Source organism: Primulina eburnea, chromosome 7 (assembly GCF_022965805.1).
Source record: "Primulina eburnea isolate SZY01 chromosome 7, ASM2296580v1, whole genome shotgun sequence".
In the NCBI taxonomy this organism is placed as follows: domain Eukaryota; kingdom Viridiplantae; phylum Streptophyta; class Magnoliopsida; order Lamiales; family Gesneriaceae; genus Primulina; species Primulina eburnea.
In genome coordinates, this window is record NC_133107.1 from 35,937,940 (window position 1) to 35,952,949 (window position 15,010).

General features: G+C 41.1%; 2 protein-coding genes across 2 annotated transcripts; both read right to left on the minus strand.

The window, feature by feature from the left end:
- Positions 1-5,293: 5,293 nt before the first annotated feature.
- Positions 5,294-5,635, minus strand: LOC140835898 (uncharacterized). Its single transcript, XM_073201309.1, has one exon. It carries the CDS (start codon positions 5,633-5,635, stop codon positions 5,294-5,296), a length of 342 nt encoding a protein of 113 aa, XP_073057410.1.
- Positions 5,636-8,417: 2,782 nt separating this feature from the next.
- On the minus strand, positions 8,418-8,846 carry LOC140835900 (uncharacterized). The gene has a single exon (XM_073201310.1). The coding sequence runs from the start codon at positions 8,844-8,846 to the stop codon at positions 8,418-8,420; it is 429 nt and encodes a 142-aa protein (XP_073057411.1).
- Positions 8,847-15,010: the final 6,164 nt, after the last annotated feature.

Here is a 15,010-nt window from a genome sequence, read left to right on the forward strand (position 1 = left end):
CCCAACAATTATTTAAAGAAGGAATCAGTATCATTTCTTAACCATAATATGCCATAAAAACATTCATTGAATCATTTTGTCAAACATGTGGCGTGCGTGCTAAAGAGTGAGCTCCTATACTTTGCTCTTGGCTTCAATTCTATTTCTTTTCAAAATATCAAAATACATACAATATACATAATCAATAATTTAAAGGAGCTAAAATCAATTGAATCTTCATTTATCAAATACATAGCTCATGAGATGCATTCAAAGGAAGAATCTACTCACAACCACTCGAAGATTTGATAATCTTAACACCTTGACAATAATCCTTGCTTCTTAACTCTTGAGGAGAAGAACTTCTAATCTCCAAGCAAAGATTAAGACTTCGATCAAATATTAATATCTTGGAAGAAATTGGATTGAAGGAGAAATGAGGAACCCTAGCTCTAAACCGATGGAGTAGGAAAAAGGGAAGAGAAAATGATACAAATATACTTCCCAAACCATATTTATTCCTTCCAAACCTCAAAACACGTTTTTGAACATGTGCTGGGCGCGCTAGAGTGTGATCCGACGCACCTGCGCACCCCATTCTATCTTAAAAACAAAACTTCAGCATTGGGCGCGTCATCTCACGAGATCTGGCGCAGGGGCGTGCCGCATTCTGCCAAAAAACGCATTTTTAACTTCCGAATTTGCAAAAGTTGTCAACATGAAGGTTTTAGCCCTATGTCTTGGCTTGCATCTCCGATTGGCCTTATGTCATTTGGAGGTCTGAGTAAAGATTTATGCTCAATTTCTCAACATGTGTTACTGCAGAAACGACGATACACACGACAAACTTCGGGCCACTTTTGTCTCGTCTTCCCTAATGATTTGACCAAAACTTAAAACATGAAAGTTATAGACTTATGTCCTATCTTTCTAATGAACGTAGCGTCACATCATTTGGATCAATATACAAAACATTATGCTAAAAACCACAACTACTTATCATTATACTCGGTATTTATCATTTTTAGAATGCATAACCTTCTCATCAACCCTCTCATCCTTTTCTATTTTTTCTTTTGTCGCTTTGGTGACAATGCTTTTTCACTATCTTCCCGAATAAAAAGCCGATTCCTTGACGACATCCCTTCTTCCCTGAAGGGGTGGAAGGGCAGATATTTTTACATAACTTTTCCTTCCCATCCCTCTTGCCTAACCGGCTTCTTACCCAATCTCCATACCCAACCCGAGCTTCCTAATGGCTAAAAACTTCAAGAACCCTACAGTCGGAGCCACACTCTGGTCTGGGAGACAAACTTCTCTTCCTCTGTCCATTTTTTTTATCACATTCGGGTTGAGTACCCGGGCTGAGGACCCTTTGGACAGGGTGATTGACGAGGTGGCTGGCTCGGGTGCTCAACTGGGTAATCATCTCGTGTTCTTATTTATTTTAATTTCTTGTGTATCATGTGTAATAGCCGAGCCTGGTGTACGGTACGGTTTAAGATTTCGTATGTTTATTCACTACTTGGTCAAGTTTAAGTTTAGTTTGGATGGTAAGAGTTTCGATTTAGAATTTATAGTATGGTTGGTTATAGATGATGTGTAGTGCTATTGTAGCGGCGTTACGATTAAATTCATGATAATTCGTATATTGAGCCAATTGGTATGAAGCCAATTGGAGTGATTAGATAAGACATAGAGGTGTAACTTTCTTATTTTGAGTTTTGTTCAAATCATTGTGGAAGGTAAGCCAAAAGAGCCCCGAAGTGTGTCGTGCGTTTCGTCGTTCCTCCAGTGACACATGTTGGGAGATTTAACATAACGTTTTGCTCAGACCTCCAAATTTTCTGAAATTAGGAGGGATTCAAGATAAGACCTAGTAGTTTACAACTTTTTCTAATTCGGAAGGGAAGAGGCGTTTCGGAGGCGATCTTTGAAGAAGCTGTGCGCAGAGTACGCGGTGGCATGACCGAAGTAGGAGCGCACCCGCGGTCCAATTTCGAGCGCACCCGCGGTCCTTGCCCTGGAATTTTGTTTGTGATGCCGTGAGCTTAGCGCACCCGCGGTAAGGATTGGAGCGCACCCGCGGTCGTGCACAGAAAAAGCGTATTTTCGGATTTTAAGTGATATAAGGCATGATTTGGTTCACTTTACTCATTTATTTTCTCCCTCTTCTCGTTTCTTCTCTCAAAAGGTGACCTAGGGTTCCATTTTCTTTCTTTCCTTTCTTTGATTCAAGCATATTGTTGGATTTTCGAGTTGAGATCAAGGTTCTTCTTGGTTCTAGGAAGCTAAGGTAAGCTTTTGGTGTTGTTATTCTTGGTTTTGGGGTGAGAGATGATTTGGGTTTGCTGATTTTGTTGGTTTTATGGGTTAATTGACATGGGTTTTTGGTTATTGAGTTGTTAATGGTGCATTATATGGTTAATTGTTGTAGGATTTCAACCAAGAGTATAGAATCAAGGTTTCAAGTGGTTGTAAGTAGGAATTTCATTCTTGTGCTCACATGATAATATATGTATGGTATTTCAATGGTTTTAATGTGCTATTTCCTTCATTTGATTCATGATTATGTATTGATACACTTGTTAAATATGTTGGAGGCATTTTATGTCTCAATTATTGAAAAGGGAATACAAGAGAAAAGAGTTTACAAAGTGTTTGTTTAAATGCCAAAGAGAGAATTCAAATTGATTTATTGGATTGATAGATACTTAGTCAGAGATTGCATGCAATTAGTTGATCAACGACCATAGACTTATATCTCTCAGAGTTGTCGATTTATATCGATGGGATATAGGTAAGAGACAGAGATACTATATAGATGTCAATCCATACCAGAGAAAAGAGAAATACCATCGTTATTATTATTCATGCTATGATATTCATATTTCAGAGTTGATTGTATTTAATGTTTTCAAAGTCATGATTTTCAGAGTATGATATGTGCATTGCTATGTAAGAGTTCCACTTGCTGAGTTTTATACTCATTTCAGTTATTTCATGTGATGCAGATAAGAGCGATGGACCAGGACGTTGATTGGAGTCGGGGTCATATGCATGAGAGAAGGAAGGAAGAGGAGTTTTGGTGGCATTTTGGCATGATCACACAAATGATATTTTGTATTTTGGCTTTTATCATTTCATTGATCATGAAATTGCAAATATTTGTAAATGTTTTTATGCTATGAAATTTTAATCCTTCCTCCCTTCAAAGAAAAATTTAATTTCCGCTGCTATTTTTTTAAATTGGGTCGAGGTGTCACATCCTGAGTATTAATTGTAATTCTGTCTTGTAGATGAGACTGAGATGCATGCTGCTTTTGCTCAAAAACGGGCAGTAGAGAAGGCGGCAGCAGCCGAAAAGAAAAAGGCTGTCAAGGAAATAGCTGCCAAGAAAGTCATGGCCCAGGGGGCTAATGAGACTGAAGTCCCGGTCACTACTGAAGTGGCAAGTGAAGCGGAGTGGGGCCACTTCCTCAAACTATTGCCCCACCTCGGTCCTCTAGAGATAATGTAGACCACATTCCCGTACGACAACGTAAAAGAATGGCAATGACTGGACCTGAAGAGGAGGCCCTCCTGGGAAACCAAGCTTCCAGGGTGCGCCCTCCTGCTACTGAACAGGCTCCCTCCTCCTCCCAGACTTCCAAGCAACCGCCCCCCGGGCCAATATGTTCCTTGAAGAGCCTTCTGCCACTAGGGTCCGTCTCCTGAAGAGTATGCCCCTTCCTGATGAGGAGACTTACTTGAAGAATCTAGGGCCTAATCCGAAGCTTTTTGAAGGCTCCAATCACATCTTTCTGTAAGTTCCACACTACCTCTTCTTCACTCTTTTTTTTAAACTCCTTTTTGTATACTCTTGAACAGGGAGTTCAAATGCTAATCTCAGATTTTGAAGAAGTGTCCTTAGTGGCCAAGAAAGAGGCTGGCAAGGCCCGGAGCCCCGGACCAATCATGATCTTAGGGGAAAATACAGGAAGAGTTGGTCCGAGTAAAGAGAGCCCATAAAGAAGAAACTTCCGGCCTCCGAGCTTCTCTAGAGGTGGCGAACCAGCAACTGGCCTCAGCTCAGACTGCTCAAGGTGAAGGCCTGATCCGGGAAGAGAATTTACGGAAGAAAGTTTCCTTCCTGGAATCCATAGCTCGTTACCTTGAAGATGAAGTCAGCCTTCAGCAGCATCGAGCCATTGCTGCCGAGGAAAGCTAGGGGCCCTGCAGCTAACTCAGGAGGAATGGTGGGCCTTTTTCCTCAAATCCTCTGAATTTCAAGCGGCTGTTGAGGAAGAGGGCCTCCTCCCTGCAGACAAGGAGGGCTTCCCAGATATCGATAAAGCCATCGACTCCCTTGCCAAGGAAGATGCAGCTGACAAGAGGACCGAGAAGGCTCCAGAGGAGGCCGGGGAGCAGTCTGCACAAATAGATTTAGAGTAGGATTGTAGGCTTGTACTTTCTGTTTTTCTTTCGTTTGTAATTTTTAGCCTCCGGGCTTTGATTAATGAAATTTCAACTTTCTTCATATACAATACTTTCTTTATACCTTTGATGCATAAATAATTCTTCCATACTCAGTCATTAGAGCTGATTGTGACTTATAAAATCCCAGAAATTTCTAAGTGTTAAAAACTAACCGGTAACTTCATATAAATAGTTAGGATTTTGATCGCGGCGATGAATAAAATGCCTTGTACTTAGTAAATGGTCAAGAGGTAGAACCCTTAAGCCAGGGTATAAAACCCTGTGTTGTAGGTATAACCAAAGTGCGGAGCCTTGGAACAGGGACCATGTCCCGGCACTTGGGAATGGTCGAGATGTGGTTCCCCGAGCCAGGGTGTAGTGCCCTGGGCTTTTAATGGTCGAGGTGTGGCTGCCCGAGCCAGGGTGTAGTGCCCTGGGCTTATAATGGTCGATGTGTGGTTCCTCCAGCCAGGTTTTAGTGCCCTGGGCTTATTAATTATCCGGGGCTTTGTACCCTCCGGGCTAAGATAAGAACCCTACACATAATGCTTCTCTCTGAGAAAATAGATCTTTCATTATATCTTCAAACAAATAATTAAATCTCTCAGGCACAATAATTATTTAAATTAAATACATTCCAGGGTCTTCTGAGAGGATGTCCTTGGGCATCTTCTAGATACAAAGCTCCCGAGCTAACTCTTCGGGTTATTCTATATGGTCCTTCCCATCGAGCATCCAACTTTCCCACATCTCCTGCTGGATTAACTTTCTTCGTAACCTGATCTCCTACTTGGAAGTATCGGATTCGTATTTTCTTGTTTTATGATTTCATAACCCAACCTCGATAAGCTTCCATTCAAATTAGGGTCTGCTCTCTCTTCTCTTCAACTAAATCAAATTCTATTGCCCGGCTTTGGTCATTATTATCGGGGTAAGATTCTACCCCGGCGGAAGTCTGTCCGATTTCAACTGGAAGAACTGCTTCAGAGCCATATACTAAATTAAAAGGTTTTTCTTGAGTAGGTGCCCGAGGAGTAGTTCTGTATGCCCAAAGGACACTGGATAATTCTTCCACATAGTATTTTCCTTTGCCCTGTAATCTGGTTTTCAAGGCTTGCACAATGATTCTGTTCACAACTTCTGTTTGGCCATTAGCTTGAGGATATGAAACAAAAGTTAAAGACTGAGTGATCTTCATCTCCAGACACTAATATGTCATCTCTCTTCCCTTAAACTGTCTCCCGTTGTCTGAGATTAGTCTCCTGGGGACTCCAAATCGGCACACTATGTTCTTCCACAGAAACTTTAAGGCTTCCTTCTCAGTGATCTTGGCTAAGGGCTCGGCTTCCACCCACTTAGAAAAATAGTCCACAGCCACCAGCAGAAATTTGTTTTGAGCCCGAGCAATAGGAAAAGGACCCCACTGGTCAAAAGGACAAGATGCCTAGATAGGTTTCATAATAGTGGTCGGGTTGTGCTGAAAATTTGAATGATATTGACAACCCTCACAAGCCCAAACCACTCGAGCAGAGTCTTGGCTAATAGTTGGCCACCAGAATCTGACAATCATTGTATTCCGGGCCAAAGATATTCCTCCGAGATGCTCACCGCAGCACCCTTCGTGAATATCCCGGAGGACATAATCCACCTCCCCCGTGGGTAAGCATTTTAATAGAGGTCCCTAAAATGATCTCATGTACAAGACATTATTTAAGAGAACAAACATGGGAGCTTGTCTCTTGATCTTCTGGGCTCGGGCTTTGTCTTCAGGTAATTCATATTTTATAATGAATTTTATCAGGGGTGTCATCCAGGAGTCCTCGGGTGCTGTAACTGTTTCTTCTTCTGTGGAGAGGACTAGCCAAGAAACATTCAACACTTCCCGAGTATTTGCTTCTGGTAAGGAAGCAGCCATTTTTGCCAAAGCATCTGCTTCATTATTTTCTTCCCGAAGTATTTGTTCAATACCCCAATCCACAAAGACTTCTGACTGGGCTTTGATGAGCTGTAGATATTTGAGCATCCTATCAACCTTAGCCTTATAAACACCCTTGATCTATTGTGTAATTAACTGTGAATAAGAGTACAAAATGATCCGAGAAGCTCAAACTTCCCGGGCAGCTCGAAAACCAGCAAGAACAGCTTCATATTCTGCCACATTATTAGTTACCCGGGAATAAATTATCAGGCCAGCTTAACCTTTTCTCCCATGGGAGATATTATTACCATTCTTACTGCACATCCAACAAGGCTAGATGCCCCATCCACAAAAGCTTTCCATACCTCCTCTTCATCGGGATGAACCAACTCAGATAGAAAATCTGACAAGGCATGTGCCTTGATGGCAACCCGGGGCTTATACTCAATATCATACTCTCCCAACTCCACTGTCCACTTGATCATCCGCCCGGATACCTCTGAGTGACTCATAAACCTCCCCAAAGGGCTATTGGCGAGTACTATGATCTGATCCGATATGAAATATGACCGCAGCTTCCTAGCAGTCATAACTAAAGCCAAGGCAATCTTCTCTACTTCGTTGTACCGAAGCTTGGGGCCTCTCAGAGCATGACTGACATAATAGACAAGCTTCTGATCAGAGCCTTCTTCCTTTATCAGTACTGAGCTGACATCATACTCTGTAGTAGATAAGTAAACAAACAATTTCTCCCTAGGCTCCGGCTTTACCAATACAGGAAGCTCTGCGAGATGGATCTTCAAATCCTAGAAGGCCTGCTCACACGTCTCATCCCATCCAAATTGCTGGGCCTTCCTTAGGATCTGAAAAAAAGGGTAACTTCTTTGTGCTGACCGAGATATAAATCGAGAAAAAGAAGCAATCCTCCCGATCAGCTTTTGTACTTCTTTGACAGATCAAGGAGAAGGCATGCATAATACCGACTTGACTTTCTCCTGATTTACCTCAATTCCCCGGTATGTCAGTATAAAACCCAAAACTTGCCACTCTTCCCACCAAAGATACACTTGGCAGGGTTGAGCTTGATTCCATAATGCATCAGAGTGGCAAAAGTTTCCTCCAAATCAGCAATGAAGTCCGCAACCTCCTTAGAATTGCCCAAAATAACATCCACATACACTTCCAAATTCTGGCCCAACTGCTTCTCAAAGACTTTGTTCATAAGACGCTGGTAGGTGGCCCCGACATTCTTCAAACTGAAAGGCATTACAACGTAACAGAACGTACCTCCCGAGGTGATGAAGCTGGCCTTATCTTGATAATCCTTGGCCACGGGGATTTGATGGTACCCCTGGTAAGCATCCATGAAGCTCAGCAAATCATAGCCCGAGGTGGAGTCTACCCATTGATCAATCCGGGGCAGGGGATAATGATCATTGGGGAAAGCTTTATTGAGGTCTCGGAAATCCACACACATTCTCTACTTCCCGGTGGACTTCGGTACCAACACCACATTTGAGAGCCAAGTATGAAATTGAATTTCCCGAATGTGGCCGGCATTCAGTAGATTTCTTATATGTTCATCAATAACTTTGTCCTTCTCAGGACCAAAGTGCCTCTTCTTTTGCTTCATCGGGTGAGATCCCAGGAGAATATTTAACTGATGCTCTGATATCAAGGGTGAGATCCCTGTCAATTCCTGCTGGGACCAGGTAAAAAATAATATTAGTTTTTAAACAATTGATTAAACTGATCCGGGTGGATAGTTGGAGGTCTCGAGCCACCCGGATCTGCTGGCCTAGTCCAACTGCTCTTCCTCAGCTACAAAATGCACCTCACCCTTCTCCACTACTATTCCTCCTATCTCATCAATTCTTGCTTTCTTTCCTTCCTTCATAGCTTTACTCTGGTCCAACCGGACTGCCTCTACATAACATTTCTAGGAAGAAAGTTAATCTCCCCGGACTTCACCTACCCGACTTCCCACAGGAAACTTGATCTTTTGGTGATAAGTGGATGCCACGACCCTCAGCTCATCATGGCCGGCTGCCCAAAAATGATGTTATATGATGATGGGAATCCACCACAGTGAAAGTAGAATCACTGTCTTCTTAAGATCCCGGGAGCCCAAAGTCAATGGCAGGACAATCTCCCCTTCCGGATACACCATATGGCCAGCAAAGCCAAAAAGTGCCGTATCCACGGTCTTCAGCTGAAATCCTTGCAAATCCATCTGCACCAGGGCATCCTTAATGATAATATTCACAGCACTGCCCGAGTTCACGAAGACTCTCAGAATATCATAATTTGCCACCCAGGCTTGGATAACCAAGGCATCATTGTGGGGTAGATTTATATCCTTTAATTCTTCAGGACCAAAGCTGATCACCACCTCACTCCTCCTCATCTCTTCCACTTCCAAACAATCTCGTATACTTCTTGATTTCCTGGCCCGGTTGGAATCTCCATCAGTGGAGACTCCCGATATCATATTTATTAACCCGGCCGCGGGGGGTGAGGCTTTCTTCCTCTCGGGCTCCTATTCTCTCCTCCTGCCAGGGTCACTTCTCGAGGCATTCCTGCAATCTCCCCGGGCGCTAAGTCCTGGCTGCCGAGATGTCCAAGGTGACAATCTCGGCCTTTTATTGGATTGGCTATGTCCTTGGTCAAAGGATGGGACATAGTCTCTCTTCAAGGTTTTAAAATTTTCAGTATTATGATAACACACCCCATGAAGAGTACAAAATCCATTCTTTTCAGGCCTAGTGAACTGCTGAGATGGCGGCAAATCCCTACTACACTTCTGGACCTCCTGGTCCAGGATACTCTTCAAGGGCATGTGATGAGAAAAATGCCCCTGACTTCTCTTCCTCTGACCTCTGTCCTCGGGCTTTACCACCTGGTCTCCTCTATCTTTCCTCCCTGCCTCTCTTTTCTACTTCTGTGCTTCCTCCATGTTAATGTACTTTTCTGCCCGGGACAATAAGTCCTCAAAATGCCCGGGCACCTTCTTGGTTAATGATCGAAAAAACTCACCCTCCCTCAAACCCTTGGAAAGGAAGTTGTCTTTGTCTTGGTAGCACAGGTGGGAACATCCAGAACCACTCTATTAAACCTTCTAATGTAAGCCCTCAAACTCTCTCTGAGCTTTGCTTCACTTCAAAAAGACTAAATGCAGTCTTTTTGTATTTCTTGCTGCTGCTAAAATGGAGTAAGAACACATTCTAGAAGTCTTTGAAAGAATTAATACTTTGAGGGGCCAACCCCTCGAACCATCTTTGAGCAGAATCCATCAACGTTGTCAGGAACACCTTACACTTGATTCGATCAATATAACAATATAACATAGCAATATTTACCAGACGAAATCATATCTCTAGATTAATTTACTCATTGAATTTCAACTACGTGTATAAGATTTACCTGATTCGTTATTTTCTTTGAATTCATTATAAACTATCTCATTGATTTTTCTAAATAAAGTTTAACTATGTCAATTATGCTTCTTAATATACAGTTTTAAATAATTACTCCTCTTGGGATCGATATCTGCACTCAAACCAGTACGAAAACTTGACACCCTACACTTGCGGTAGTGAAAATACGCAACTAGTTTTTGGCGATGTTGCCGAGGAGTAAATTATTCAATTGCATATTAATATCGTTACTGAGTAGTCTTGACTTTAATTTAGATTTTATTTTATTTAGTTATTTTGTTAATTTATAATCTTTTCTGTTTTGCAGTGCGTGCGAAAATATCAAAATCCCCGACTTGCTGATTTTTTATACGGAATTCAAAAGAACTGCCAGGAGATTAAGGAAAGCAAGAAGAGAGGAAAATAAAGAAATTGCTGAAAACAGAGAGGACACGAGATATAACCCGCCATACGCTATACCTATCAGAGATCACTTCAGACCAGTGATCAAAACACATTATTCTGGCATTGCTTGGGGGACCATAAATGGCAACAATTTCGAGTTGAAGCCTACACTAATAAATATGGTTCAACAGAACAAATTTGTGGGAACTGCCACTGCTGATCCTCACGTCCATTTGAGGGCTTTCCTGGAGATCACGGATACGGTAAAAATTAAATGTTCCTGATGATATTATTAGACTGCGTTTGTTTCCGTTTTCCCTCAGGGATCAAGCAAGAGGATGGCTCCAATCATTGCCGTTGGGGAGCATCACGACGTGGCAAGAATTGGCAACAAAGTTTCTGTCTAAATATTTTTCCCCTGCAAAGTCTACACAGTTGAAGATTGAGATTAGTACTTTCAGGCAGACTTACTTTGAGCAGCTTTATGAGGCATGGGAAAGGTATAAAAAGTTGTTGCGGAGGTGCCCAAATCATGGTTTTGAAGACTGGGTATAGATTGAGCTTTCTATAACGGGTTAAATGGTCAGACACACACAACAGTGGATGCAGCGGCAGGTGGCACAATCTTTGCCAAATCTCCTGCTCAAGCCTATGACTTGCTTGAGCAGATGACTATTAATAGCTACCAATGGCCGTCTGAGAGGTCAGGAGTACAGAGAACAACTGGAGTTTATACTGTGGATCCTATCACATCACTCACTGCGCAAGTATCAGCATTGACTACACAAATGGCAACCATGAATAAAGTGAGTACATCAAACATTGAGGTACCATCGGTTGTCGTTTAAGAATCGCAAATTCCTGAAGAAGTGCAATACATCAACAACAAGAACTTTGGAGGTTATGGAGGATATCGAGGTAATCCTCCCCCTAACACTTATCATCCTGGTTCTAGAAACCATGAAAATTTTTCATACGCAAATGTTAAGAATGTGTTTAATCCTCCACCGGGGTTCAATACATCAAATGGGGAAGGGAAGCCGTCATTTGAGGATTTAGTTGGGACATCTGTTTCTAAATCTGGCAAAAGGATGGCTAGGACTGAGTCTAGGCTTGACAAATTAGAGACACACATGGCGAATATTGGTGCTTCCGGAAAATCCTCGAGTCGCAAGTGGGGCAGATAACGAAGCAACTCGCGTCTCAATCATAAGGTGCAGTACCAAAGACTGCAAATCCAAATATGAGGGAAGTGAATGCTGTTTTTATTCAGCATGAGGAGATTGATAGGGTAAACATAGAAGAGAAAAAGTCTGATCACACACCCATCCGGGAAGATGAGTCAACGCCGAGCAAAAGAGTCCGAGGTAAGAAAAATGAGAGGTATGACTCAAATCAATGCATTAATATTTCTTTACTCTCCTACCCCAAGAGAATTTTACAATTAAATTCCGAATTTCAAAAGAAAAAGGGTCTTGAAGATCTCAAGAACCTATACATTAACATTGAGTTTGCAGATCAGGTGGAAGGTGAATTTACCAAAGGGACACGAACAAATCTTCCTCATAAGCCGCAAGATCCCGGTGAATTAATTATACCATGTGAAATAGGGAGTCATTTAGTGGAAAATGCTATCTGTGACTCAGGAGCGAGCATGAATATAATGCCAAGTTCTCTCTACAAGAAACTTAGATTGAGCAAGATGAAGCCTACAAGACTAAGCTTATAGATGGCAGATAAATCGATCAGGACACCCTTGGGTATTGTGGAAGATGTTGAACTTCGGATCGATAAAATTAAGGTTCTAGCAGAGTTCGCGGTACTTGATATGGAGAATAGTCAGAACGTTCACGTCATTCTAGAACGACCATCATTGGCTACTGTTGGAGCCATTATTGACGTGAAACGATGGAAGTTGACCATGGAAGTTGAAGGTCAAATAGTGGAATTAAAGACATGCAAGAAATCGTATGACCCACCATGAACATGATTAGTGATAGTGAGGCTGATGACTATAAACCAAGCCGCTGTGTGGGAGGCAACCCAAAATTATTTTTAGCATTCGTTTTTGTTTTTATTATTTTATTTTGATCCCTTATTTGTTAAATTTATTTTTCTCTATTCGAGTATTGATTTAAAGTGTTTTAATTTTTCAGGTAGGTTTTATAAAAAAATGAAAAATTGATGGACAGTGTGCTTCGCACATATGCGTGATTTATTTTCGCGCACAAGCACGAAGTGATACGATCCCGTCGATGAGATCTTTGATTTGTCCCGATCTTTGAAACAAGTAATTGATATGTGTGATAATCACCTCTAGATCACGCGGCCTAGCAACAATTAATCAACGGTAGAAACAATCGCGTTCAAGAGAACCTCCAAAGAACCCGTCTTTGGCAACCCTCGTGATATTCGACTGACAAACGTCACAAAAGATAAATCTTTTGATAAGTTTGATTTGATACGACGCAAAAGTTATAACGAATCTTAAGCTTGTTTTTGAGAGAATTCTCAAAGAAATTTTTATATAAAACTCAATCAATGACTCAAAAAGTGTCTTCTACAATGATAAAATTCGTCTATATATTGATACCAAATAAAAAGATATGAAATCTACTTGCCAAGATAATAAAGACTCTAAAATAGGAAAAAATATGCTCGCCTAAAAGTAAAGGGCACAGACCCTATGTATGTCCTCTGGATGAAGGTCCGTGTACACTCGGCCAAAAATATTCTCCAGCAAACAAAAGACACGGACCCCGTGTACAGGTCCGTGCATGGGTCCGTGTAGGCTCGGTTTTCTTCATTCTCGATTGTGATTGGCACGGACCCCGTGTACAGGTCCGTGTACAGGTCCGTGTAGCCTCGGTCGACAAAAATGATGCTTGAATAATGTTCTTTTGATCTCAAAACATACTCCCATGCATCACGAGCCCCTCTTCCTTGATCATCCCTCCTTGTAGTGTCTCTTTGAATTTCTTTCCAACCATTAGCACTTCATGCCCGGTCATTAGCACGTCATGCCCGGCCAGATTCATATGCCCGGCCAGATTGATATCATACTCCCCTTCTTCAAAAAGATTTGTCCTCAAATCTTTCCCCCCTGCACAAAAACGAAGCAAGTTAGTAATAACAAGGACGATATTATCAACATGCTTACCTCTAAGCTCAAGTTTGTAGGTGCCATCCATCGCGTGCCCCATCACTGTTTGGAATCCCAGCTCCATGGCTGCCCTCTCCATGTAATCATTAATTACACCAATCATCAAATAATAAGTGACATGAATTGATAAGGAGAATATATCATTAAGCATTCTAAAAATTAAGTTCCTCCCCTTCTTAGGCCTAGTTAACACACAAATGATATCCGTACACGTGTACGACCTTAGCTCACTAGGAATAAGAAATAGTTCATGCACGATATAAGAATCTAGCCAAAATGTCAATCTCTTATATGCAATGCATGTTTCACAATTCCACTCAACATAACTCTTTATGTGCAACCAACACATATAATCATGCATGTTATCAAAGATAAAAACACCACTATATACATCACTAGTACGTAACTCATGCAATGAAGATAGAATGAAAAATTTATTCTCCTTAAAATTGTACTCATTATAAAAATTCCGATATTCATTCCTGCTCTTTTCAACTCCATCATCAAACAAATATGAATCATGCACATAGAACACGTCAGATGTACTATCCATGTAATCATTTAACACAACACAAGAATTTAATTCCAATGCACTCAAGTCATTGACATGCCGAAACCTCATCAATTTGACAATCTTTGAACACTCAAAATAACTAACATTTGAATTTAATTCATGCATTATATCACCATCCTCAACGTTGTGACTCCTTGACAAAATCGTCATCTCATCGTTAGACCATTTGGACATCACACTTTCAACACTCACCCCAAATTCTTGAGCACAACATAACAATGAACTAAGATAAGGACTAAAATCATACCTCATGATTGTTTCGTTGGCAACTATTCTTACCTCACGGTGATTGCTCTCAACACCAAATGGATCATCCCATTGCATTTTTACACCTTCTACATTTGCTCGTCTCCTCATCACAACTTCATCATAACCCTGCAAATGAGAAATAACAATGCTCGAGATTGAATCGGCTATATCATCACAAGAATAATAAACCACTTTGTACAAAGGTACTTTAAGGGGTTTATACAAAAGTAAACAACTCTCATCCTCACTCTTTTCACTCTTTTGGGCCTTAAAATTATTTTTCTTTTCTTTTTCTTTATCTTTTTCTTTTTCTTTGGCCTCTTTTTCTTTTTCTTTTCTTTCTATGGCCATCTCACTCTTTTGATCACTCATTCTTTCAGCCATTTTAAATTTTCTTTCAATCTCACAATTAAATTGCAGTTGATCATCAGTAATTACAATTGAAATAGGTTGATCAAGAAACATACATGATGAATCATAACATGCGTGCATCAAATTATTACTACTTTCTTCTATCTCCTCCATAGCACACACATTAGAAGCGAATCCACCATCTAAGAATTCACCCACCACAGCACAACACTCTATGCTCAAGTCAGAAATCAGTGGAGTACCAACCCCCTCAATTCTCTCAACCTCCACTTTAGGTTCAACATCAATGCTCACTGCAACTCCACATTCGACTGCATCCTTAGATTTACATTCAACTCTATAATCCAGTACATTCACCACCTCATTTGGACATTGACTAATATCATATCCAAACTCTAAACACCAAATACATTGAATATCATAAGTACTAACATTTGAAATTTTAGATGTACCTTGATACCCATGCTTCAAAACTA

Excerpts from the sequence above, each read along its gene's own strand:
- LOC140835898 (XM_073201309.1), bottom strand. The coding sequence starts at position 5,635 with ATGAAGATCACTCAGTCTTTAACTTTTGTTTCATATCCTCAAGCTAAT.
- LOC140835900 (XM_073201310.1), bottom strand. The coding sequence starts at position 8,846 with ATGATATCGGGAGTCTCCACTGATGGAGATTCCAACCGGGCCAGGAAA.